Source organism: Dendrobium catenatum, unplaced genomic scaffold (assembly GCF_001605985.2).
Source record: "Dendrobium catenatum unplaced genomic scaffold, ASM160598v2 fragScaff_scaffold_1122, whole genome shotgun sequence".
Lineage (NCBI taxonomy): Eukaryota > Viridiplantae > Streptophyta > Magnoliopsida > Asparagales > Orchidaceae > Dendrobium > Dendrobium catenatum.
Window position 1 is genome coordinate 39411 of NW_021319584.1, and position 26470 is coordinate 65880.

The 26470-nt window shown below is 38.7% G+C and overlaps 1 protein-coding gene across 1 annotated transcript in view; it reads right to left on the reverse strand.

The window, feature by feature from the left end:
* Positions 1 to 26470, reverse strand: part of LOC110105423 (dnaJ homolog subfamily C GRV2) — a 63880-nt gene that overhangs the window by 22901 nt on the left and 14509 nt on the right. Inside the window, exons 8-14 of the mRNA XM_020834931.2 lie at positions 23875 to 24237; positions 22402 to 22542; positions 18008 to 18400; positions 17388 to 17879; positions 3325 to 3548; positions 2865 to 3209; positions 2095 to 2389 (exon numbers count right to left, since the gene is read on the reverse strand). Coding sequence (XP_020690590.1) covers positions 2095 to 2389; positions 2865 to 3209; positions 3325 to 3548; positions 17388 to 17879; positions 18008 to 18400; positions 22402 to 22542; positions 23875 to 24237 — 2253 coding nt within the window. The remainder of the gene's footprint in view (positions 1 to 2094; positions 2390 to 2864; positions 3210 to 3324; positions 3549 to 17387; positions 17880 to 18007; positions 18401 to 22401; positions 22543 to 23874; positions 24238 to 26470) is intronic.

The window sequence follows — 26470 nt, forward strand, 5'->3', positions numbered from 1 at the left end:
CATATTTGTTATCGAAGAACTGTTAGATGAGTTGCATAGATCTGTGATGTTTTTTCAAGATCGACTTGAAATCTAGATACCATCAGATCAGAATGTGACCAGGAGACACCCACAAGATAGCTTTTCAGAGGCACGAGGAACACTATGAGTTCATGGTGATACCGTTTGGCCTCACTAACGCACCAGCCACCTTCTAGTCCCTGATGAATAGGATATTCTAGCCCAACTTACAAAGGTTTATGTTGTTGTTTTTTTTTTTTTTAAACTATATATTGGTTTACAACAGGCCCGAGGGGGAGCAATTGGAGCATTTAGGAGTTGTGTTGCCCACCTTAAGGGAGCACTCCTTATATGTCAATCTGAAGAAGTGTTTTTCGCCCAAAGTGGAGTACCTAGGGCTGTGATATCTCAGGAGGGAGAGGCGGTTGACCAAAGTAAGATTGAGGCCATGCTTAGATGGCCCATACCCAAGAATTTAAAGTAGCTGGGAGGATTCTTGGGACTCGCAGGCTACTATCATAAATTTGTGAAAGGATACAGTTCTATAGCAGTGCCATTGATAGAATAGCTCAAGAAGAACAAATTCAAGTGGGGAGAATCAGCCACCCAGGCTTTTGAGGAGTTGAAGAAGGCTATGAGTAGTGTCAGTCTTATCCCTTCTGGATTTTAGCCAGCCTTTTATAGTGGAGATAGATGTTGCGGGCATTGGGCTGGGAGCGATACTCATGCAAAACCAAAGGCCAGTGGCCTATTTTAGTATGGTGTTGACGACTCGGGCCAGGCTCAAGTCAGTCTACGAGAGGGAGCTGATGGCGATTGTGCTAGCCATTAAAAAATGGCAACCATATCTACTAGGAAAATATTTCATCGTCAAAACTGACCAGAGAAGTTGAAAATGCAGGTGAAGGTAAATGCGCACATACGGGACATTCAGTTCGATGTGAGGGATAAGGTTTACTTAAAGCTTCATCCCTACAAACAGAAAACCCTAGCACGGAGATGGAATGATAAAGTATCACCCCGATATTTTGGTCCCATGAGATAGTAGAGCGCATAGGGGCCATGGTGTATCGCCTACTGTTACCACCATCGTCAGCTGCAACGGATATCCCTTCTTCTACACTTCCCCCAACCTTGACAGATGACAAGGTGTTGTTGGAACCACCAGAGATCGAAGGAGTGCGACCAGGAGTAACTTGAAGCAAAAAAGTGTTGATCAGGTGGAAGGGCCTATTATAGCACGAGGCCACGTGGGTCTTACCAGAATATGCAACAGCAGTTCCCTGCATTTCACTTTAAGGACAATGTGGGACAAATTTTTTTTTTTTTTTTTTTTTGGGGGGGGGGGGGGGGAGTATTGATACGGCAGAAGTAGCGAGAACTAGCACCAGGCGAACCTGAGAACCACTGGACTGATCGGTCCAATAATTTTCAGCCTAGGAGGGGTTGGCAGACAAGGAGGAGAAGTCGGTTGAGGGGGTGAGGCCCAACAGGGAATTAAATTATTATGTTAGGAGAGGATCAATTAGGAAATCCTTTCTTAATTGAAATTCAATAGAAAAGAGAAATACATTAGGAAAGAGGGCTGAATTGGGAGAGAATAAGAAAGCTTATTTAAGTCTAAGTTTAGGGTTTATTTTATTTTATTTAGAATTTTGTGAGAGATGCTGTCCACTATTTCTGAGAGGGATCCTTGTGGCATCTAGGGTTTGGAAAATAATGTCCTCCTCTCAAAAGAGGATCATTGTGTCTTGCTTTGTTCGTATTTGATTTTCTATCAATAAAAATCTGCGTTTTTGTTGAATCTCTTTGAGTTTGCTGCTATATTTAATACCAAAGCGTATCATGATCATAAGTAAATATAAATTTTCAAAGCAGGCGTACAGCATGCAATGAAAGATTTTTTTTAACCTTAAAAGCTCAGCCACATTATTGCAACTATAAATTCAGAATGTAGAAAAACTATATTCCAATATACTTGGCCTTAAAACAAGAGAAGCCATCTGAAAAAATTGATAGGATATATTGAATATGGTAGCAACTGAAAAATTCCAAATGTAACCATTATATATAACAACAGTACTTTGATTATACCTCGGGAGACTCCAGATTAGAATTCAGACTTAACAGAAGATCCTTTGGCTCTTGAGCTTTAAGCATGCTACAAAGTTTAGGAGTTAGCAATGCCCTGAGTGCATTATCTGCTGAATGATTACATGGCATAGACACTCCATCACCAACAAAACCACATAGCCTAGAAAGAGCCTGTGCTGCACGGACAGCATGGAGATTTTTAGCTATCTGCACACTAGCCCCAACGCCATGTGCTTCACCTGAATCGTTTTCCTCTGCTGTAGAATCATACTGCAGTAACAGAGGCAATAGGTACCTGGAAAGTATTTTTTTAATTTTTTTAAGGGAAAAAAGAAAATCAAATCATAAGCAAAAAAGAAACTACATCCCAAAACAAGGAAGAACCTAGTCATTCAATATATGTTTCCTGCTCTATTTTATTTTATTCATTTTCCTTTTATGTGCCGAGTTTGTTATCCAGGGAAGAAGTGAACAATGCCTGAAACTAAAAAAAATATGCACTTAAATAACAGTCCAAGAGTATCAGGAGTCAAATTAAGAGTAACAGAAGACATGTAAACAACTGTACTTGTAGACAACTTCCAGCCAGTAATCAAATTGAAAGTTTTAAATAGAAGTTTAATATAATACATATGCAACAAAAATTTCTTCCAATATCATAATGTTCAACGGCTCAATCTAACTATTTAAGACAGCCAAACAAGCATCATTCAGGCCCTGCAAGTCAAAAATGGAAAATAAACATTTCCTGAAATTCATTGACAACATACCATAAAAGGCCAGCTTTAAGCAAAGCATCTTGCATTTCAGCAGACACAGAAACATGCGCTGCAGTCTGAAGGGCAGCATCAACAGCTAACGGAACAAGTTCCAGTTCAGTGCAGTGAACAATATCCTCAATCAAGCCCCCAAACTTCAGCATCTCTGTTATTGCATTGTCAAATTGACTTAATGCTGAAAAAGTACACATTACGTTTGTGACAATTATTGTTGCAGGTTCATTTGGAGGAGTTGTTGGCTGTACCACACCCATACAGCGAGAAAGTAGTGCCGCAAGCAATGATATGCCACCATCCCTGATAAGTTCCTTACCATTCAAGGCAGAAGATGCACACCTGAGGAGATGAAAGCAATACACTAACTTTATTAAGATTCAACAATGACCGTTATGTACCTTTACTTCTAAAAAAAACCATATGAAGATAGTATATTGAGAATGAATTTCATTACGTTAGCCAAATTAGCTCGGAAGCCGCAACTAGAAGAGAGGCTCTTTCAGATGAAAGGAAATTGTTATCACTTTCGTCCACAGTTATTGCATTAAGTAACATGGGATAGCCTGCATATTTGAAAGGTTCCAAGACATCCCCATAACGTCTATACAAAATGCATTGTCCTTTCAGCAAAAGCAGCAATCTCCAAACTTGCGGTCCTTGAAGTCCTTGCATTGTCGCCTGCAGGTGCATAATGTGATGCACATATAAAGTACACATGTTTGGTGGAAAAATAAAAGCAATTGATGATTAGAAAGTAGTGTAAGCATAATATAACATAGAAAATTGCAAGAATTTCTTTGCCACGATATTTTAGCCTTTGTCACAATCTTTAACACAAACACCCAAGGAAAAATGCATAGGGAAACGTACAAAAATGCAACAATCAATAGATGCTAACAGGGATGTGTGCACATGCATTTATGACGGAAAAATGCAAAGAAATTTAAAATTAACTATCAACTTAACAGGCACATTTTAGAAATAAGGTAGTGTCTAGGAGTGCAAACGAGTTGAGTTGAGCTCGAGTCAGAGGTGTTCGAACTTGGCTCAACATCCAAATACCGAGCTCGAACTTGACTCGCCAGGGAAAATAGCTCGTCAAGCTGCTCGTCGAATCCGAGCACTGATACCGCGTCTCACACCGAATATTCATTTTTTCACCCACGGATTCATTTTCCTGCCCGCATCCTACATTCTCATCTTCCTGCCTTTCGTCTGCCCGCGGTTTCGTTCCGTCGTCGAGTCCAAGCTCTAATCCCGCATCCCACATCGAGTCCAAGCTCCGATCCCGCGTCGAGTTCGCATTCCGTTGCTCCGCCTTCGCGTCCGAGGTCCGCGAGCCACTCAAAGAGTACTCGATTTGAGCATAGGGATGTTGGAACTTGAGCTCGATAAGCCCATCAAGCTCGAACCCGTCGAACTCGAACCGGCTCGCGAATCGACTTGACTCGATTGCACCCCTCGTGGAATCCATGATAAAGATTACATGTCTACTTAATGAATAGGTTCACAGTAAGTACAAAGTGGATGATAAAAAATGTGGCTATTTTATAAGGTTCACTCTTAGCATGGAAATGTTTCAGTTGGAGAAAAGAACATAATCCACTTCAAAAAAATGTACAAATCAAATGCTTACTTTATTATGCCAAAATACTAAGATATTACAAGATGACGCCATTTTTTAATGAGATTTAAGTTATCTAGTTTAGTGACATTCTAAAACAAAAATTCTGTTGATGGAAATTGCATCCTAATTCAATGACACCTAGTATTGCTCAACTTGGGCAACATTTAGATCTCATGGTGCATCTCAAATTCAACTGCATTCATGGACTCTCCCATTCTTAGTCTATGTAAATAAACCTCGCTTAATAGTAATAGCACCAGAAGTTCCATACAGTTGAAGTAATGAACAAGTTATTAATAACACTTTATATTATTCTTCAACAGCTTTTGAATTGCTAAAAAATCATTTACATATATGCCAACTACATTGCAGCAATGCATGTGCATAGAACTCTACAATTATTATCAAAGGAAACGATAGCAATCTCAAAAATACTGACATCCTTCAAATGTTCCAACAATAATATTGATATCTTGACATAAAACTGGCCATTAAATAAGATTGAACCAACGGCTTCTAAAACCTATCAAATCTATTTAGAATATGCTAGGAAACACTTTAATCTCACAATGTGAGAACAATATGGTAAACTAAAAATAGCGCATACTAGCATCCTAATCTACGGAGGGAAGCTTGCATAGCAAGCTAGGGCCTTCAACAGTCGTACAGCAGATTGATAGCAAGCCGAAGCTAACATCTTCTTGAAATTCTCTTTGTCAACACCTCCCGCATATTTATAAACTTCTCTCCATTCCTAAAATGTAATATGAGCACATATGTGTTCAGAAATTTGTTTTCTAACAATAGTCTCAAAGTAAGCTGGGCCATGTAAAGAAAGCAAATCCTTCCCAAGCTAATTACTTCATTTCCAAATGAAGCAAAACTATCTTATAACAATGTGGCAACAGGAAGCTAAACGGTTAAATATATGTTGATCTTTAAACTCCTGGCAAACACTATAACTCTCATCATATTATTATAGTCTTCATGAAATAAATAATCTAATCAAGCAAAAGTTGCAATGGCATATAGCTAAAAGACATATTAAAAACCATAATAAAGATTACAGAAAAAAATCCTCCATCATATGGAAATAGTTGAAATTCAAATATTATTCTATTTATGGGAGCGCCATGAACGAGAAATTTATGGATTTTCTTTGGTGGTTTGGGTGAGCTATCAAGAAAATCCATATTCTTTCCTCAATAAAGAATCCCTTGGTTATTCTATTTATCGCATAACAATGACCATTCTCAAGATCTTCTTTCTTCCTTCGGGATCATAATGTTAGACCGGTCCAAGGTGGATTGGTCCAGCAGGCCCTACGCAAAGGGCCGGCCCGGGTTTACTCCAGGCGGACTAAAGGTCAGCATTTGCTGCAGCCCGCCCCATTGGGGGCCCCACTATTTGAATTGGATTTGGAAGGAGGGGGTGGTTAGGGCGGGAATTAAGTTATGCATGGGTTGTTTAGTAATTTTCCTTATTATTTTGTATTTTTTAAGTACAAGGGTTGGGATTAGGATTAGGGTTACCTTTGATTTGCTGAATTCTGTTGGTACTTTGATGCTCTTAGGCTCTAGCGACGTCTAGAGAATTGGAGAGATATATCCCCTCTCAAATTGAGGATCAATTGTATCTTGGTATTTTTCTTCCGATTTCATCAATTATTACATTATTTCTTGTTGTTTTTCTTGATTTGTACGAAGAATTGTGGTGGGAGATCACTGAATTTTCATTATTTATAAGTTTCACTTGAGTTATAAAAGTGTTGCCTATCAAATTTGTATCAGAGATGTATCCATGGCTAGATTTGGGGCTGTTTTTAGCTGACTCCTGCAGCAGCTTAATTTCACCTTCAAATCGCTGTTTTTTTTTTTTTTTGCTGTTTGGGGTGGGGCTGAAATGCGTATTGTTGGGTCTAACGAAGATCCGGGTATCAATAGTGGCCAAGAATGTTGATGCCATGGAGGAACGACTTCATGGGGGATGAGTTAAATCAAAGTGACGGTGGAGGATAGAATTTCCTCCATGGAAGACAAATTCTCGGGCCTACAAGAAATGGTGAAGATATGGGATCTTCAAAACCAAACGCCAGCATAGAAGGCAAGAGTAATGGTAGGAAGAGATACAAATTATGATAATCGTGGGGATGAAAATGACATGGAGATCATAGGAGAAGATGGAAGAAGACCCCATCTAGAACCAATTCAAAAGGATGAGAGAGGTGGAAGGTATGAGGAGAGGCGTGGATACATTGGGTATGAGCAAAGGGGTGCTGATTTTGAAAGAAGGGAAGGAGATTACAACCGGAGAGGTGCTGATTTAGAAGGAAAGAAGGGGGGAATCAAGGAAGAGTTTGGATATGAACGTGGAAGGGAGGATCGAGATACTTGAGGGGGACCACCCACTTGGGGAAGGGCAAATTATGGAAGAATTAGGGTAAATAGATGAGATCCGAAGGTAAAGAAGTTGAAGATGCCCATCTTGAGGGGGATGATGCACACTAATGGATCTACAAGGTAGAGAGATATTTTACCGTCAATAGGTTGATGGAGGAGGAGAAATTGACGGCAGTTGACCTATGTTGGGAAGGTAAGGCATTGGCTTGGCACTACTAGAGAGACATGAGGCGGATTATACGGAGTTGGAGGGAGTTCAAAGAGTGCTTATTGGAATGTTTATGAATCAGCATAGGGGACTTCTATGAGTAATTCTTTGACCTGACACAGGAAGGCTCGATGAAAGAATACCGCAAGAGGTTTGAGTACCTGGAGAGTCGTTTGATGTTGTCTGAGACTGTACTAGAGCGGAATTTCATGAAGGGGCTCAAGGCGGAGATCCACACAGCAGTTAGAGTGATGAGGTATTGTGACTTGGGAGAAGCTATGGAGCTAGCTCAACTGGTGGATGATCAGAAGTGCTAGGAGATGGGAGCCAGCGGCGGCAGTTCAGGTGGCTTGTGCAGGCTGACCATCACCTTCTTAGCACCCAAATGACCAACATCGAGCAATCTTCGTGAGACCCCAAGGCAGAAACCTATAAGAGGGGGTAGTGGGGGAACTTCAAAAGGCTTACTAAGAGAGAGCTGCAGGAAAAGAGATCGAAGTGATTATACTTTAGATGTGATGAGAAGTATACTCCAGGGCACAGACGTCGGGACCGAACTCTTCAGGTTCTCACTGTCTATGATGATGAAGAAGTTGAGGGAGGTGGGAGTGAGGCATGGGTAGAAGAGGAGGACAAGCTGCATCTAGACATGACAGAGGTCCCCTTGAACTCAGTGGTAGGATTCACCCCAAATCATAGCATGAAAGTTAAAGGAGAAATAGCAGACATGGAGGTAGTGGTGTTGATTGACAGTGGGACCACTCACAATTTCATCTCTAACCAGTTCGTGGACCAACTGGGGTAACATTGGTGGATACGGGGTGTTTGGAGCGATAATGGGCATGGGGAAGGCGGAGATGGGTAAGGATATATGTAGGGGAGTATTGTTGGTCATATAGGGGGTTCAGGTGAGGGAGGATTTCCTCCCATTGGAGTTAGGAAGCACTGATGTCATCTTAGTAATGAAGTGGCTGCAAACCTTGAGAAATATCAAGGTTAATTGGGGAGCTTTGACAATGGAGCAGGTGGTGGAGGGGAGAAGAGTAGTGATCAGAGGAGATGCGGGGTTATCCAAAGCCATGGTATCCCTCATAACCATGATAAGGATGATACAAGAGGTAGGGGGAGGATTCCTAGTGGAGCTGCAGAGATTAGAGGGGATCAGATTGGATGAGGGGGAGACATTCCTCCTTCAATACAACCACTGATACGACAATTCAATAAGGTCTTTAAGCCATCTCAAAGATTGCTACCATCGAGGGAGCAAGGGTACGCTATTACCCTAAGAGAGGGAGTGTCACCCATCAGTGTCAGGCCTTACCGTTACCATCAATTTCAGCAAGATGAAATTGAGAAATTGATCCGAGAGATGCTAGAGGTATGGATTATCAGGCATGGTGTGAGTCATTTATCTAGCTCAATCTTACTGGTTAAAAAAGGACGAAAGCTGGAGATTCTGCATGGACTACCAAGCCTTGAATAAGGAGACTGTGCATCTATGCCAGACAAGTTTTCCATCCAAGTGATTAAATGAGATATTAGATAAGATGTGTGGGGCAGCTATCTTCATAAAGAAAGATATGAAATCCGAAAACCATCAGATATGGATGAGAGGGAGAATATTTCGAAGATTGCTTTCCGAACACATAAGGGACATTGAGTTCATGGTGATGTCGTTTGGCCTCACCAATGCCCCGACTATATTCCGGTCTCTCATGAACAGGGTGTATCTCAGAAGATTTGTGGTGGGTTTTTTTATAATATCCTGGTGTACAGCAAGTCGGACGAGGAACGTTTGGAGCACTTAAGGATGGTCCGAGAGGTGTTATAGAAGTAGCAGCTGAGGGTCAATCTAAGAAGTGTTGTTTTGCACAGGCCTGTGTGGAGTACTTGGGACATGTAGTATCTTAGGAGGAGGTGGCCGCTGATCAGGCTAAGATTGAGGAAATGCTGAGATGGCTGCTTTCGAGGAATCTGAGGGAGAGATTTCCTAAGGCTGATGGGATACTACAGGTGGTTCGTGAGGGACTATAACACCATCGCCTGGCCACTGACAGAACAGTTGAAGAATGGTAGCTTCTTGTGAGGGGATGCAGCCACTGTGGTGTTTGAGATATTAAAGAAAGTCATGACCATTGTATCGATCATGGCCCTACAAAATTTCAATCAGGTTTTAGTGGTAGAGACTGATATATCAGGGTACGAATTGAGGGCAATCCTCATGCAGAGCCATCGATACATAGCTTGCTTCAACTAAGTATTGACAGCTAGAGCTAGGCTAAAGTCAGTCTACGAGAGGGAGTTGATGGTTATTGTGCTAGCCATCTAGAAGTGGCGGTTTAACTTGTTGGGTTGACATTTCATTGTCAGGACAGACCAAAAAAGCTTGAAGTACTTGTTGGAGCAAATGATGGTGATAGAGGAGCACCAGAGATGGCTATTAAAGTTATTGGGATATGAATTTGAAATCCAGTATAGGCCTGAGATAGAAACAAGGCAGTAGATGCCTTGTCCAGATGTATGGGAGAGCTCTAGGAGTTGGCCATATCGATACCCCTGATGTTGGATTGGAGGGTCATTAAAGAGGAGAGTGTGTGAGATGAGGAGCTGAGAAGGATTAGAACATATTTACTGAAGGATGAGAATAGTCACCCTGGCTATTCTCTAAGGGGGAAGAGACAGCTATATGAGGGGAGATTTTTTAAGCCTCGAACATCAGTCCATATTCCACACCTGCTACAGGAGTTCCATGGGAGCGTTGTTGGGGGTCACTCTAGGGTGCGAAAGACATACAAAAGACTTGCAACATAATTGTATTGGAAAGGGTTGCATAATGATGTGCAGGAGATGACAGCTAATTGCGAAGTTTGTCATAAAAACAAGTACATGGTCATGGCTCTAGGGGGATTACTTCAACTCCTACCTCTACCAAATCGGGTGTGGGAGCAGGTCGCCATAGACGTTATAGATAAGTTACCCCGATCTGAAGGGCTTACAGTGATTCTAGTGGTAGTAGACAGATTGAGCAAGTATGCTCACTTCATTCCTCTATAACACCCCTATACAACAGTGATAGTGGCAGCAGCTTTCATCAGAGAGGTGGCTAGACTACATGGATGCCTAAATTTATAGTGTCTGACAGGGATAAGGTGTTTCTCAGTCACTTTTGGATGGAGTTGATCAGGTTGCAGTGAGCCATACTAAAGAGGAGAACCGCTTACCACCATACAGATGGGCAAACGGATGTGGTAAACATGAGCCTGGAGACCTACCTACAATGTTTTATTTCGGAGACACCTAGGCTTTAGGCAAAGCGGCTAGCATGGGCAGAGTATTTGTACAACACTTTGCATCATTATGCTTCCCAGATGACCCCATTCAACGTGTTGTACGGACAAAACCCGCCTCACTTGGTGCATTTTAGGTGAAGTCGCACACTAGTCTTTTCAATAGAGCAGTACTTAGAGGAGAGATAAAGTGTTGGAGGAACTGAAAGGCACCCATTGAGGGCACAACAGATTATGAGGAAATAGGCAGATGGACACAAGAATAACATCTAGTTCAACATAGGGGAGAGGGTGTTCTTAAAGCTATAGCCCTACAGGCAAAGGACTGTCACCAACATGAGGAATCAGAAGCTTGTCCCAAGGTACTTTGACCCATATGAGGTTTTGGAGAGGATTGGAGCAATAGCATATCGTTTAAGATTACCATCGACAACGACTATACATCTAGTGTTCCACGTGTCATAACTGAAGAGAGCGATTGGGGATCATGCAGCTAGTTCAGAGTTAGCGATGACACTGATAAAGGACTTGGAGGTGGTATTAGAACCACTGGAGTTGAGGGGGGTTCGTCAGGGAGAAGAGGAGACTAAGGAGGTTCTGATAAAATGGAAGAGCTTACCAGACCACGACGCCACCTGGGAGCCATATGAGAGAGTGAAGCATCACTTTTCGTCATTTTATCTTGAGGACAATGTGATTCTTTGGGAAGGGGGTATTGTTAGACCGGTCCAGGATGAACCGGTCCAACCAGCCCTAGGAAAAGGATCGGCTTGGGTTTACTCCAGGAAGACTAAAGGTCTGCCTCTACTGTAACCCACCCCCCTTGGGGGTTGCACTATTTGAATTGGATTTGGAAGGAGGGGGCGGTTAACGCAGGATAAGTTATGTATGGGTTGTTTAGTAATTTGCATTATATTTTGTATGCTTTAAGTAGAAGGGTTGGGATTAGGGTTAGGGTTACCTTTAATTTGTTGAATTATGTTGGTGTTTTGTTGTTCTTGGACTCTAGCGGCGTCTAGAGAGTTGAAAGAGATCCTCCTCTTTGTATCTTGGTATTTTCCTTCCGATTTCATCAATTATTATGTTGTTTCTTGCTATTTTTCTTGATTTGTGGGGAGAATTGTGATGGGATATTGCTGAATTTCCATTATTGATAAGTTTCACTTGAGTTCTACAAATGTTACCTATCACATAACTCCCCTTTTGCCGCTTTACTTAGCAAGACATTGTGTCTTACCTTTGTTGCAAACACCAACATGATAGGTTCCATCTCTCATCACTACGATTCACCCATTGTTCTCTCACGATTCAACTATCATTCCTTTACCAACTCATTCCGTAGTGACACGGCCATCATTCCCTTAACGCCTTCGACATCGCAACAATCTCATTCAACTCATGGTTTCTCCATCGCAACAAGTTTCATGTTCTACAAAGAGACAAGATCTCGGCTTCTCTTGCTAGATAACTCCATCGAACATCAACTTTAACTACTGCAGATCCGTCAATCAAGCAATCTTGATCTATTGATCTCATGCAATTGTGGCTCTTCAACAATCAATATGATTGTCTGCTAACCAAATGCTACTCTTATTCCATCAATCTTCCACCAACTTTAACCCTTCACTAAGCATGGATCTCCCATAGTCGTAGATCCAACAATCTATTGCAGCTTAGTTGGATTGCAGATCTTTGATAACCATCTACAATCATTGATAACCTTTATTGTTGTTCCTTAGGTGAGCGCATCATCGTGCCATTTCCTTCTATATGAAAAAAACATGGCATATCTAGGGAAAGGCATAGATCCTCTTCTAAAATCACCTCTACTTCAAAGACACTTGTCTTAGGTTCTAACCATGGATATGAGACCATCCACGTTTCACATCACTGGCACAAATTGAATTTATATAACTACAATGGTCCCAATTAGTATCTTTTCAAAAAAAGTCAAAGATGATTCAGTTGACCAAAGTATTGACGACCCCAAAGAATGAAGATCCAAAGTTTAGAGTCTAGAAATGAAAAAATAGTATAATAATGGCATGGCTCATCAATTATATAAAAAATGAGTAAAAGCTCAAAATAATCCCCAGACTATTTATAATATCTAATTTAGTCCCAGAGTTTTACATTGCCCCATTTTAGTCCCTCGACTATTAGAAATTGAGCCAATTTGGTCCCTAGCCGTTTAAATTAACAGAGAGAGCTGGAGAGATTCATTTCATTGGGGGCATTTCGGTAAAATATTTGCTTACCCTTCCCGCTATAAGCCCTCGACGTGTTCCTGCTATACGCCCTGGAGATCAATTTGTCGAGGTGAACCTACATAGCATAAGACACGAGCAACCCAGGGCGACGCGAACGAACAAGGCGACACCAATTGCATTGTTTTCCATGTAATCTTGAGATAAATGACTACAAATGATTAGGAATGTGAGTCAAGCTGGCTAGGGCTCAGGCTTGGCTCAAAAAATGGTTTATGAATTGAGCTTAATGAGCTATTGAGCCCAATGTTTAAAATTTTGGATCGGGTATTGAGGCGTTTTCGTTCGTGAGGCGTAAATCTCAAGGCGTTTTGAGGTGTAAGCCTCAAAATCAAAAGATTGTGTAAACATCAAATGATAAATTTTATATATAGTAATGAGTAAATAAAATATAAAGCATAAAAATGAAAAAGATATGAAATGAAATCAAAATATCCCAATAATAAGACAACATGAAATATAGTTCAACTCAAACTCCATTTTTCCCAAATCACAGTATTCTTTTCATTAAAATATAATTCCAAAAATAAATAAAAATGACATATCACATAAGAACTCATAAGTCATCGGCACTGTCATCACTAAGGGGGCATTCATTTGAATAATCATTATGATGAACTGCTTTCTCCCCTTCCTCTCCTATAGAGTCCAATGTCTCCCAATCAGGTCTTTCCTCAATATCAGTGATCTTCCTCTTCCCTAAATATTTTTGAACAATATCAAAATAAACAATACTGTAATACATTAATAAAAGTCTAAAAAAACTATATTATTTATATACCTTTTTTGATTTGTTCTTGAGTTGTGGATGTAGATGTTTTAAGACCATCAAAGAAATCAACATTTAAATCTTTATCTTGTAATTCAGACAACATCACTTCAACTTCATCATCTACAAACCACTCATCATCAGATGCCACATTTTTCGCAAAGCAAAGGATCTTCATCATCTATTAATTATTTTTTCTTCAATTGAGTCTCCTATTGTACATAATGTACACCGGTGAATTCATCCTCAATGTCGACAAGCGATTTCTCCTCTTTGTATGTACTTGATTATAGGTACTCTAATTTCTTTCACAACCAGATGAAAATCATGTCAAGCCCAAAACTTTCATAGCAAAATGCTGTAATTCTGGAGTCCCATCGTCAAATTGATTCCACCACTCAACTAATATTTATATAAGAGAGTTTAATTAGTGCGAAAAAAATAACTTTTAAATAAATGTTTAAAACATTAAATAAATGTCACAACTTGATGTAGGCAAAGGGGGGTCAACTCATGTCCAAATAAATCAATTTTGGTCTCCCTCGAGTTTATAAGCTCAATCAAAATTGAGCTGAAATTTTAGCTCATTTATGAGCTGGTCTTTAGTTCACTTATTGAACTAAGGGTTAGCTCATTATTAGCTAACATTTTAGTTCATAGTTATCTTTTATTAAATGTACTTTTTATTGTTTTGTCTTTAATTATGTTTGTCCCTTGGAATTCCAAACCGGTCTTTGGAATTCCAAAAGTGTTGTTTCTCATGTGTGGCTCCTTGGCTTCCACCATGGGCTACTATTTTTCCGTGCTTTGCCTCTTGGATTTCCGGTCGGCTGCTGGTTTTCCGAGCCTGGGAGTTTTCCTGTGGCTTTAGCGCCTTGGTTCTGTGCGGCCTCCTTGGCTCCCACGGCTGCTCCATCGGTTCTTGGGCTTGGGCTGTTTTTCCGTGAAAAGCATTTGGGTTTTAATGTTTGTGATGTTTAGAATTCCTATGAGAATTCATTGTTAGTGTTCTTTTGTATTCCCCTTTCATACCTATAAATATGAGGGGCTTGTAATGTTTGAAATAGTGAATGATATGTGATTTTTGGAAATGTAAACATATGGGTTTCGTGGAAAAGCTTGCGAGCTTTGTCCGTCTTCTTTCTCATCCCCTCCGAAAATCTTGCGAGCTCTTTCCAACCTTTCGTCTCGGCTTCTAATCTCTTTCGTCTCTCCGCAAGTGCCACTCCATTTGTATCTTTCGTCTCTAAGTAAAGCAACATTAGGGTGTCTTTGATTTCGAGTCAAAAGTTGTAATCCGTCGTCATTTGTAATTTCTTCTTTTTAGTTTAATTTGAATTGTAAGAGTTTGTTCTTCCTCATCTTAGTCGCATCATTCGTGATTTAGTGGGTTGTCGTCGGTTTAAGGACACGAATCTCTCGTGTGGGCGAGGGGTATAGGCTCCCTATATTTCTTGCCCCCACAACAACTTATGTTGAGGTAGCTCCTCAAGCTTCTCAATAATCAGATCTATGCAATGTGCAACACATGGAGTCCATTACAGATGTTTCCTCTTCTTCATAAGTTTGTTACCTACAGCCTTGTAAGCACTTGCATTATCTGTCATAACTTGTACAACCAAATGTTCTCCAACCTCCTCAACAATGCTATCTAATAATCAAAATATGAACTAAGCATTTTTGTCCTGGTCAGATGCTTCAACTGACCTTAAAAACACAGTATGATAAGGATTATTAATGATGATGTTAATCAGACTTCTGTGTTTGATATCAGACAACCATCTGACATAATTGTTACTCCTGTTTGAGCCCAAGTCCTCTTAATTTCTTCAATGCTTTTATCAGTGCTTTCCAACTCCTTCAGAATCTATGCTCCCAACACCTCCTTCAGAATCATACATGGTTGGAGATTTGAACCTTCTCTCAAATGCTCCAACTGAACGAATCATGTTGTAATAGGCAGGTGATGTTGCAACATTAAATGGAATTGCATTTTTGTAGAAGAATCTGTCTATATCCTTACACACTCTTCTCCGTGCCTCCCTTGCATTTTTTTGGGGTCATCTTCTATGTAGTAGGAGGTCTATCCTCTGATGTGTCCACCATATAATGATCAATAGGCCCTCTAGCACCCCTAGATGAAATTGGCTTCATCGAAGAAGATGAATCCCTAACACTGCGCTCACTCTCGTAATAAGAGCCAACATCAACTCTGTCCTCAAATTTCTTCTGTGCAAGATATTTTGATGTGGTAGACTTATTCATGTATGACTTTATCTCCTCCCTTACAGTATCAGGAACTTTGGAGCATTGAACAACATTCTTGTGAAACCCTGAAAGGTGATCTTTCATCCTAGTCACACCACCCTTCACAACTTTGTCACAGTAATTGCATTTTAGATAGATATATATTTTATTATTTCCCCCTACATCCATCTAAGTGTTATGTTTCTATGCTGGATCTTTTCTATGACCTGATGCAGCTTTATCCTTACTTTTGACCATCCTTTATGAGAAGAATATATTAGTGCAATATATCAAACCCCTAAACATAATGCTTCACTTATTATACATTAAGAAAACTTATACAAAGCATAAGCACTCATGAAGAAGCAGATTAACACTAACAACTATTACTAAAGATGATGAATACAACAATATGCCGGTCAACTGGGGGTCCAAGGGGGCGTTGCCCCCTGGCGGGGTTTGACCTATAAGAGTAATTTTAAAGTTATGTTTATTTTTAAATTTCGTAAGTCGTTTGTATGGAAAGATACTGAGCGGTACCGAGCATGTACCTTATAGTAATGAGCATGTACCTAGTGGTACCAAGCATTATTGTATTGAGTGGTACCGAGCATGTACCTAGCGATACCGAGAAGACAGACCGATTGTGGAATCTTACTTATCAGAATATGGAGGTCCTTATGGCAGAATGGACCGATCTTCTATTTCACAATAAGGTGATAGATGGAACCACGAAGAAGAAGAGCTTTCAATGGTCAGTCGAAGGAGACTCTAGCCCAACTCGCGGTAGACGAGAACTCCAAGCAATAGGAGAAGAGCAACTCACAGTGAAGGAAGCCATCTTCCAAGCCGATTGTTGGTCGAATGGACAAAACTTAGGAAGAGGGGAAAATGTTGCTCGAAGAAAAAGGGAGAATAAACCTAGTTTTGGTTCGGAAATGACCGAAGACGTACGGGGGTGGGGGGGCGAACCGAATAGATATATATTAGGTTAGGGGTTTTTTTAATTTAAAGAAGCGGATGCCTCTAAAACATGAGGCAAGGCGCGCCTCAGTGAACTTGAGGCGTACACCTCAATGACAGCTCTCATTGCATAGGTTTTGAGGCTTAAAAGTTCAAAATTGCGTTAAGGCACGCCTCTCTTATTGCGTAATTTTAAACAATGATTGAGCCAAGTTTCAGTGAGCCTTGACTCTGACTTGTCAGTTCGTAAGCCAACTCATTTAACATATGTTATTACAAAATACACTTAGAATAAATAAGAATTTAAAAGTTTAAGTATAAAATTATTATAATTATCTCTCACTTCCTTGTATTGAGTGATTTATTATAATTTCTTATCTAATTTCTCATTCATTTTACAATTTCATTAAAATAACTATTTGAATTAAAATTATTCTCTTTTTCATAATAAATGAGCCAATTTGAATTCGTAGAATTAAGTTCGAGCTCAAGCCGGGTGTGGCTCAAGTTAGATTGACTTGTTTAAACCCCTACAAATGATGATCAAAAGGTCCATTGGCTCTGCAGTGCCTTTAGATTTTCAAAAGAAAGAACGGATGAAAGTATTTAGTATCACTATTTATGTTTTTTAAGGCCATCTTCATCCCTTCACAAAATTAGATGTCTGGGTAAAGTTAAATCAACAAAATTTTCTATGTTAAGTTCCAAACTAAATTTCCAATACTATTTATAAATGCTGAGGAGGAATACCTGCAACCGCTCATAAGCCTTCTGCACAGCAACAAATTTCTCTCTACCGTCAGGATTTTTGTCAGGGTGATATTTTATTGCCAATTTTTTATACTGACGTTTAAGCTTTTCCTCGTCAATGTTTTCAACCCGCTTGTTTGTGCTGCCTTCCTGCATCCCTGTAGATGGCTTATTACAGTCATCTTCATCAACAGTAATGTCATCCAGAGATATCTCCAGTATCTTGCATGCTTCTTCCTCAGAAAGATCCATAGGCCGTCGAGTTAATTCCTCACGCCACATTGCCAACAATGACTGCAAAAACTCTACATGTTCAACAATAGGCCAATTTGGAAACCTTATCTCATCGCATAAATTCCGGAGGTAATAACGATGACACCACATCTCATCCTTCAGCTCTGGATATGTTACTGGAGGCATGGGTGCATAGTCATACAGTGAATGGCAGTGCTGTGACAATTTCTGCGGGAAATCTCCAAGATGCTGCAAAACCTGTCACAGAAAATATTTGAACAGATAAGATACAGAGTGTTGCAACATTCAACCTATTCAGAAACAAGACATACAAAAAATATCAACATCATGAACAAAGCAGCATGAGCCAAGAACCTATGAAATACCTGACGAATAAGATGTTCTGCCCGCATCTTATGTGTCCAGATGATCTCAGGAGTATCAGAATCGGATACCATTGCTGCAGCAAAGGCGGCAGGTCCGCTACGCTCCAGAACATACAGTAATGACTCAGGAAGAAGTCCACCCAGTACACTTCTCTTTGCCAAGGGCAAGGATGAAGAGACAGCTGCCTCTTCACCACCATGGAATGCTTGATAGGCATGTGTTATGGAGAAGAGTTGTGCAATAGATAGAAGATTAGATCCAGGATATGCAAGAGCAAAGTAAAATGCCCCAGTACTGTATAGTCGAACCATTGCTTTGGGGTTTCTAGTCACAATAGCCTTTAGCAGAGAAGCAACACCATCGACAATGCTGGGTTCTCCAGTTAGCAAAGCCTAGAATATGTAGTCAGCATAAACAAAGTACATTCATATCATTGCATGCACATGAAAAGTTATAAAGTGCTAATGCATCTGCTTTCTAGGAGATTGTTTGCAAGGCAGGGGTGTGATTCATGCCGCTTACTGAGCCTTCCTAAAAAATCATGGCCCCAAAAACAGTTTTTCATCCGATTTAAGCGGGCGGGAAGTGGGAGGTGAGGAGAATGCCACAGCCCTAAGTCCCCGTTATGCCCACACCCATTTCATAAACCTAAGTGGAATTTCCGAAAGTAACATAGCAAGCAACAATAGTTCCATTTTAATTATCTTTCATGATTGGACAAAGAACAAGCACTAATTGGGTGCCTGCTAATATAAAAATAAAGAACAACGAACAATACAAAGATAAAAGTAATAAGCATACTAAGATCAGGAGATAGCATATTCATCCTTACCTTCAAAATTCACCAAACTGCGACGATTGGTTTCACGAACCATCCTTCACCAATATTTTTATGAGTTGCATTAATGCTTAATTCTAAATTTATTGTAAGCCTGTAAAGTACCAACACTTCTAAAAGGTTTTCAAGCAGTGTCATGTCATGTCATGTCAGACACTTGGACATTGACGCTTAACCCATGTAGAAAACATGCAAAAGGAAGCAAAAGGACATTGACGCTTAACCCATGTAGAACACACTAGATGGAATCTTAGAAAAAAAAATTTTTTAACACTTCTTGAGTACTTCGTGCAGAGGTATCAGAATAAAAAATACAAATTGTCACTCTAACTCAATAGGATATACCTATTTATTAACATCTTATACCTTGAACGTAACTGAATTGATTTGCCTAATCAATAGAATTCTAATTTCCTCTCTATCACTCTCTATTAACACTAACCTGCTTCAACTATTTTTAAGTTGTGCTTTATCATTTGAAAGAAAAATGATATTTTATTCATTATTCTTACCATATCTAATTTAGATGCCTAGCATATGTGTCTATGTCAGTGCATCATAACCTTTTACATTAATCCACCCCAACTTCCAATTGTTCCTTTTACACTCCTGATGAGGACATCGACACGTTTTCGATGAGTATATCAGCGCAGGAGTCACAAATCGATGACTACGATCCAAAGCCTTTATTTTGATGCTTAGTCTTTATTTTGATGTTTTATGTACTAATGGTTATTTACGATTGTATCCTTTCTTTTGAGTCTTCTTGAGTTGTAGCCCCAGGAGTATTTGAGTCATTGTATTTCTTTATTTCTTTAGGCTTATATATTGTGGCCTCCTTTATTGTATCAGATGATGAATTATGAATGAAATTTCAGATTTCTTACTTGATCTCTAAGTGAGTTCCTGAGAGGAGAGACCCTAGGTGGATGAGAGCAATACTCGTCAACCTTCGGAGGATTCCAAGGTTCGCGGCTCCAATCTTTTCTTTTCTTTTTTCCTCTACTTCCACCTCCCCTCCTAGCCCCCACCCGTCGGCCTCCCAAAGCCCCATCCCCTTCCCTCCTCCCAAAAACGAACCCCCACCAACCCGCCTCACCCTTGTGCCGCCGGCCTACCCTCACCCGTCCACCACCGACCACAGCCAACCCCTCACCGCCGGCCTCCCCAAGCTCCACAAGCCGCCGGCCCTCATTCCACTATCGAAGGATTTTGAATTTCAAATTTCAAAATTATACTTAATTACTTTCCTAAATTACATCCCTATTAATTTGGAAAGTTGTCTCATTTAAATTCAAATTCAAATTTGAATTATAAAGCTTTCCATATTAATAATGTATATTAGGAAACCTCCTAAACACATAAAATCTGAAATCAATTTCATATTTAATGATAATCCCCCATTAAATTCTTCCCGAGCCCACTTATTAAACATAAACACCTCCAATCCCCCTTATTTGGCCGACTCCCCTCTCTAGCCTTTCTCTCTCCAATTCGTCACCTAGACCCTCATTATTACAATGCCCAAGGAGAGATAGATATCTTCCGATCTACTTTCTACGAACCAGACTGGGAGTACGACAAATCATTGGAACACCACGTTAACCGCATCGTTCATTGCCTCGCCGAAACGATCGAGCTCCAACCACCCAGAATACATTGGCTCCTCGTCGGGAGATCCGTGCATCCTCCACCGCCGGTTACCTTCCCAACAACAAAGCTCCTCGGTTCTTTCTTCCTAGTGGTGATTTCAAGTCTAGTTTAGAAAATCTTCATCCGCTAAACCCTAAAACCATAGAGTGAGAGAGAACCCTAAAGGTGAACATCTCATTATTAAACTTCGGATTTATGTTACAAGCTATTAGTGTTTCTATTGCCTTTGTATTTGACTAAGAGTGACTTGGTTAATCTACATGTGTTTCTTTGCCTAAGCAAATGGAAAACTATGAATTCTTAAAACTTCCTTTTGTCTTGAAGCATAATTTTATAGTGGTAAACTTTTAACAACTTTCTTATTAATTTTCTAGCTAACTCTTTGTAGTTTCACATCAACTCCATTTTGTATGAACATGCCACTTTTGTTTCATTTCTATCGCCTTTATCGTATAATCCTATATGCCAATCTAGTAACATTTCTAATATATTTGTATTATATTTCGTAACTAATGGCATGACCGATATTTCATGAGCATGCATATTTTGGAAAAGTAAATGTCAAAATAACATAGTAAATATTGGAAAGCTACAGTAAAGGGTGAAATATGATTTTTAAGAAGACATGTTCATATTTTTGTTAGTATGGGTGATTGTCAAAAATCAATCAAAAAATAATAATTGAGAAAAGAGCCAAATGGCTCCTCAACTCTTTGAGGGAGCAAAATGATCTCCAACTCTTTTGAGGGACCAATTTGGTCCCTCAACTATTTAAAATGGGATATTTTTTATCCTAACATCCAATGTTGGAGTTAATGGTATTAAATGTAAGGGTATTTTGGTCATTTTTTAATTAAACATTTATTAAATATAATTTTCAAGTAATTATAATTTTTCTATAAAAATTATTAAATATTTCTTTAATAAAAAAATAATAATAATTTTAGTTTTAATTTCAAAAAATTTAATCATATTTTATAAAATTTTAGAACCAAAAAGATCTCATTTTAAAGAGTTCTGGTCCCTCAAAAAAAGTTGAGGGACCAATTTGATCCTTTTCTCAATAATAATTATTAAAGCTCATTTCATGCCACACCCTCCCTCTTGTCATCATTTCTAACGGCATGGCAAAGACATTTTGAAAGCTGTTGAAGAACACGGGCTGTAGCCAAGGAAGCAAAAGGAAGCTGTAACTGTAGAAACAATTTCAGGGAGAAATTATGTACTTGCATGCTATATGATTGGCAGTCAAGCTGGTTGTAATTGGCGGACCGCAAAATATCAAGGAGGCCCTTGAATCCATGATTGAAGGGGGGAAAGGCACCTGAATCCATGGCAACAAGCGAAAATGGATTTGTTTTTTTTTTTTTAATTGTGATTATTAATCTTTCTAAAGATGTATATGCAGCTCCATGTATAAATATCTTTTGAATGTATGATAAAACAAACAAGTTTTGCCATTCTTCTATTTTTCCAATAGTGTTGTATGTAATAGCAGAAGCATGCCATGCACGTTAGAAACACGTACTTTTCTTTTTTACCAGTATATCTTCTATTGGCTTTTTAAAACCCAAAATTGCAACTTTTCTATTTAACCTTTTTGTAACTTCACCTAAAATATTTGAAGAGGTTGCAAGTACGGAACAATAATTAAATGAAATAATAATTGTGAATTTCAGAATGGAATATGGAGTCTGCATTAATGCATAATTTATGCATGTATCTGCGCAGCACAGAACAAGGGCTCCTACTTTTGGTAGTAAATGTCATTGGAACCACCAAAGCAATTTAGTTTGATTAAAATAGTATGCATATTTTGAAGCACTCATTCCTAATGACTGTGATTCAATAACTAATAGATTCACTAAAAATCCATTGAGTATCGGAAAAAAAGTTATGCACCTGAGCAACATGCGGAAGGCATCGAGGGCTTGAGAGAATGCGTTTGACTCTTGGTGTTGGCGTCACAATCTCTCCAGCATCATCAAGATCAGAATGCGCAGAAACCATGCTATGTAATATGGATAATGCAATCTCCCCCACCTGAGTGAGCAAATGTTCAGTTAGCTCTATACTAATTGAATATTTGGGAGGATAACAAACACAAGATGGTATCATACAAATGCACAAAAAGGACCACCAATGAAGAAGAAAAAAGAAAAAAATGAGATGGCTGAAGGAAACCAAATATTCAACCAAGAAAGGTCTCTCTGACACTCAACAAATATTAAGGTGCGGAAGACAATCTCAAATAGGGGTTACTCTAAGTCTCTAACAGTGATAACAAATCGAAATTGTTTTAAAAATATGTAACAAAAAAATTAATTAGCTCTTCTCAATTTAACAAATTAGTTTGAGATTAAAAAAAGGATAAAAGCAATAGAAGTGAAAGCAAAAACATAGATGAAGAGGAAGTTAGGAAGCCTGCTTTTCCTTCAAAAAACCTTCAAACAAAGTTCTAAGATTACATCCATGTGATCAGGCTCAAAACTTCATGAAGTGATTGTTTGCTCTACTTGCATCCAGAAACAGAATGTTCACGATCAAATTGAAGGATCATAAAAACACTGACATTTTTATTTTTAAACGCCAGAAAAAAAATATAAAATGTAGGAATGCGCCATGAAACAGAAAAAAAATGAAGCTTCTCATATAATTAAGATCAAACTTCACGATATGCAAATTCAAAGACAACCATAGCATGCTGCATGCTTAATATTCTCTAAACTTGATGAAATTAAATAACTTAGTTATCAAGATAAAGCTCAATTATAAAACTTTAAATCTCAAAGATGATTGACAGAATAAATTGAAGTACACAATTCAATACCCTGTTCTAGATGATCAAAAGATTTGATGCGGGCAATACATGCATAGCTTGTAATATTTATAGCATTCAATGATGAAAGTAAAAAAGCTTCACAGTGGAACTGCATGGATTACAGTCCATCTCATGGTGAAGAGAGTGAGCATGAATGCAGCCACATGCACGAGCATGGGTGCAGTGATTAAGTTTCCTGTGCTGTGAGTTGTAGGGCAGGAATTTAAATAAAAATTGCAAACTATTTGCTAATGCAAGAGTAAGGACAAAAATCCATCCACAAACGCAATGTTTTATGCACTTTGTTCCTCATTCTCAGTTAATCTAAAACACTAAAATGATTTTCAATAAGAAAACTGTAGAAAAAAACTATGATCTGAAGGTAAATAAGCAACCAAATTAAAAAATTCAACACTTCTACATCAAAGATGTGTAAAGTAAAATAAAAAGAGAGTTCCTAAATAAATATTGATACTTATGTTCTATAATTGAAACAGTATAGAATATGGCAAGTTAACCACATTGCTGGAGAAATGTTGATAGCAGCAAACCACCTGAACATGAGTTAAAACTTGAACACGCAGAGCTAGTGCCCAACGTAGTTCACGAATGTCACGCAGTTTCTTCCAGTCAAGCATACCAGAAGACCAGAATCTAGTACTCCAATCAATGGCTTTCTTTGACCAAAGCCTTCTAATTGCATCTTTCTCAAGGGGTCCAATTTCTGCACCATCATTGTCCGTGTACATCCATTCCTTTAATGGTTCCATGAATGCAGTTGCTGCAATCAAATTAGACTGCAGGGGTATGGAAGTTCTTTCAGATGCTTCATGGGCTACAGTCAGAAGATCGACAGCTAAAACGCACCCTCCAACTAAAACGCAAGCTTCAACATTCGGAAGAACTTTCATTAAGACCTGCACTACCAAATAACAAGGACAGGACACCAGCTGTCAGAAAAAGATATGGTAGACAGTAGGGAGAGTGGATCAAAAATGGAGTTAGTCGTGTTTAATACAGTAAATAAATGAATAAGAGGCAGCCTAGAAATAAAATGCTACAAGCATCAAGCTACTGAAAATCCTTGCCTATATCAAATTAGATTATGCAAATGCTTCAGGGAGAAGAAAATGAAACAGGTAAACAACATACAAACTTATAGATGACTAACTTAGTAATGGAGCAATCATGATAGCTAATCACGCTATTAAGAAATCAATAACAGCCCTACTTGTTAAAATATGATAAGTTGATAGATGAACATAAGAAAAAACGTTAAAAATAACTAAAATAGTCCCTTGACTCTTTAAGAAAGACCAAAATAGTCCCTAACTATATTAAATGATCATTTTGATCAGGGGCAGATCCAACTTCTTTTTTCAGGGTGGGCAAAAAAATTTTTTTTTTTTGGGATGGGCAAAGATGCTTATGATTGATAAAATGAGGGCAAAAAAAATTTTTAATAGGGGGCAAAATACCCATAATATACCAAACTATTCCCTCTAAAATTAAAAAAAAAAAAATTTTGAGGGGGGCAAATAGACAATGGGGATCCGCCCATGATTTTGATCCCTCAACTTATTAAAGAGGAGCCAAAATAGTCCTATCATGAGACTTTTTGATTTTTTTTAAAGACTAGAGATATCAAAATGGTCCTTTAATACAGTTGTGGACCATTTTGGTCCTTCACAAGTCCTTAATAAAGAGTCAAATGACTATTTTGATCCTTTTTCTCAATAAAAAGACATCAAAATACAATTCAAATAGTATTATATAGGCAAACAACAGCCGGGCTCTGTTTATATGAAATAGCACCCATCATGATCAGCAGCTTTCCCAAAGATTACTAGGATGAAATGTATTAAACTAAGGTCAAAAAGCGCATGAACAACAATGTTTTTTGATGTGTTAATAAATAATTTGGTGAATCTTCAGTGATTAAAATGCCAATATATCCATTCAGGTTTTTAGTCATTAGTTATAAATAAATAATAAAACAGCCAGAACCAAAATACCAAAGAAGACATTAAAAGCCTGGTTTTTAAATGCCAAACATTGTAGTTCGTGCTGGGTTGCAATGTGCCCATAAGATATAATTCAAGCACAAAATTAGTATAAAAAAGTATGACATGCTATGAAGCACGAATTTTTCCAAATGGCTTTCATGTCTGTGTCAACAAGGCTTGAACATGGGCACTGCTCCGACACGCCTCGATATCAGTCCGACACTTCAAATATTGTGTTGAAATTTTCTTCCTGTGAAATTAAACTTGGACACTTACAAGACATGGGTGGGACACTGCTATGGCACGAGCGGGACACCCAGAACTCAAAATAGTAGAATTTAAAACCGATGCAAAGGAAATAAACCCGTAATATTTGTGTTTTCCCTAGCCATATGCAATACACTCATGTATACGAAACTTCTTCTCCCATCTCTACCTCTTCTTTTTCGAAGTTGAAGATAACCGAGACCATCCTACGAAGCTGGAGCCAAAGCTAAAACGTGCCCTTTGAAGTCATTCCTTGGAAGCCGTAGTCGAAGCCTTGTGCCCTTTGAAGTCAGTATTCTTTTTAGACAAAGTCATACTATGCTATTATATTCGAGGCCATCTTCAAACCCAAAGCCATGCCCTTTAAAGCTGAAGCCAAAGCTATGCCATCATGCCTTAATCAACCATTGAAACTAGGTTCGTGTCAATTTTACTAAAACAATAAATAAAAAAGTTAACATAAATCTTCTCAAACAATATTTATTTTTATTTTAATATTCAAATAAGCAATTTTGTTTATATGAAAAATATCTAGACTTTCATTCATAGAGATAGTAATTAAATAGCTAGCATTTTTTATTGTAAGAGTATAATTAATTTGTAAATTATTAAATTTCTTTTATTGTTTTTGTTTAATAGAATAATGATTTTTGTGGACACTATCATGGTTAGTAATAACCTTGCAGAGGAGAAGACAAAAAATTTATGGCTATAGTTATCCAGTTATACAAAATAGGAAAGATTAGAGTGGGAGGCAATGTAGAATTTCAATTTCATATTAATAATTTATTAAAAAAAATATTGCATTGTGTTGATGGCATTTCAGGTCATATGTTTTTTAGTTATATCAAATCAGTGCGTCCGTGTCATGTACTTG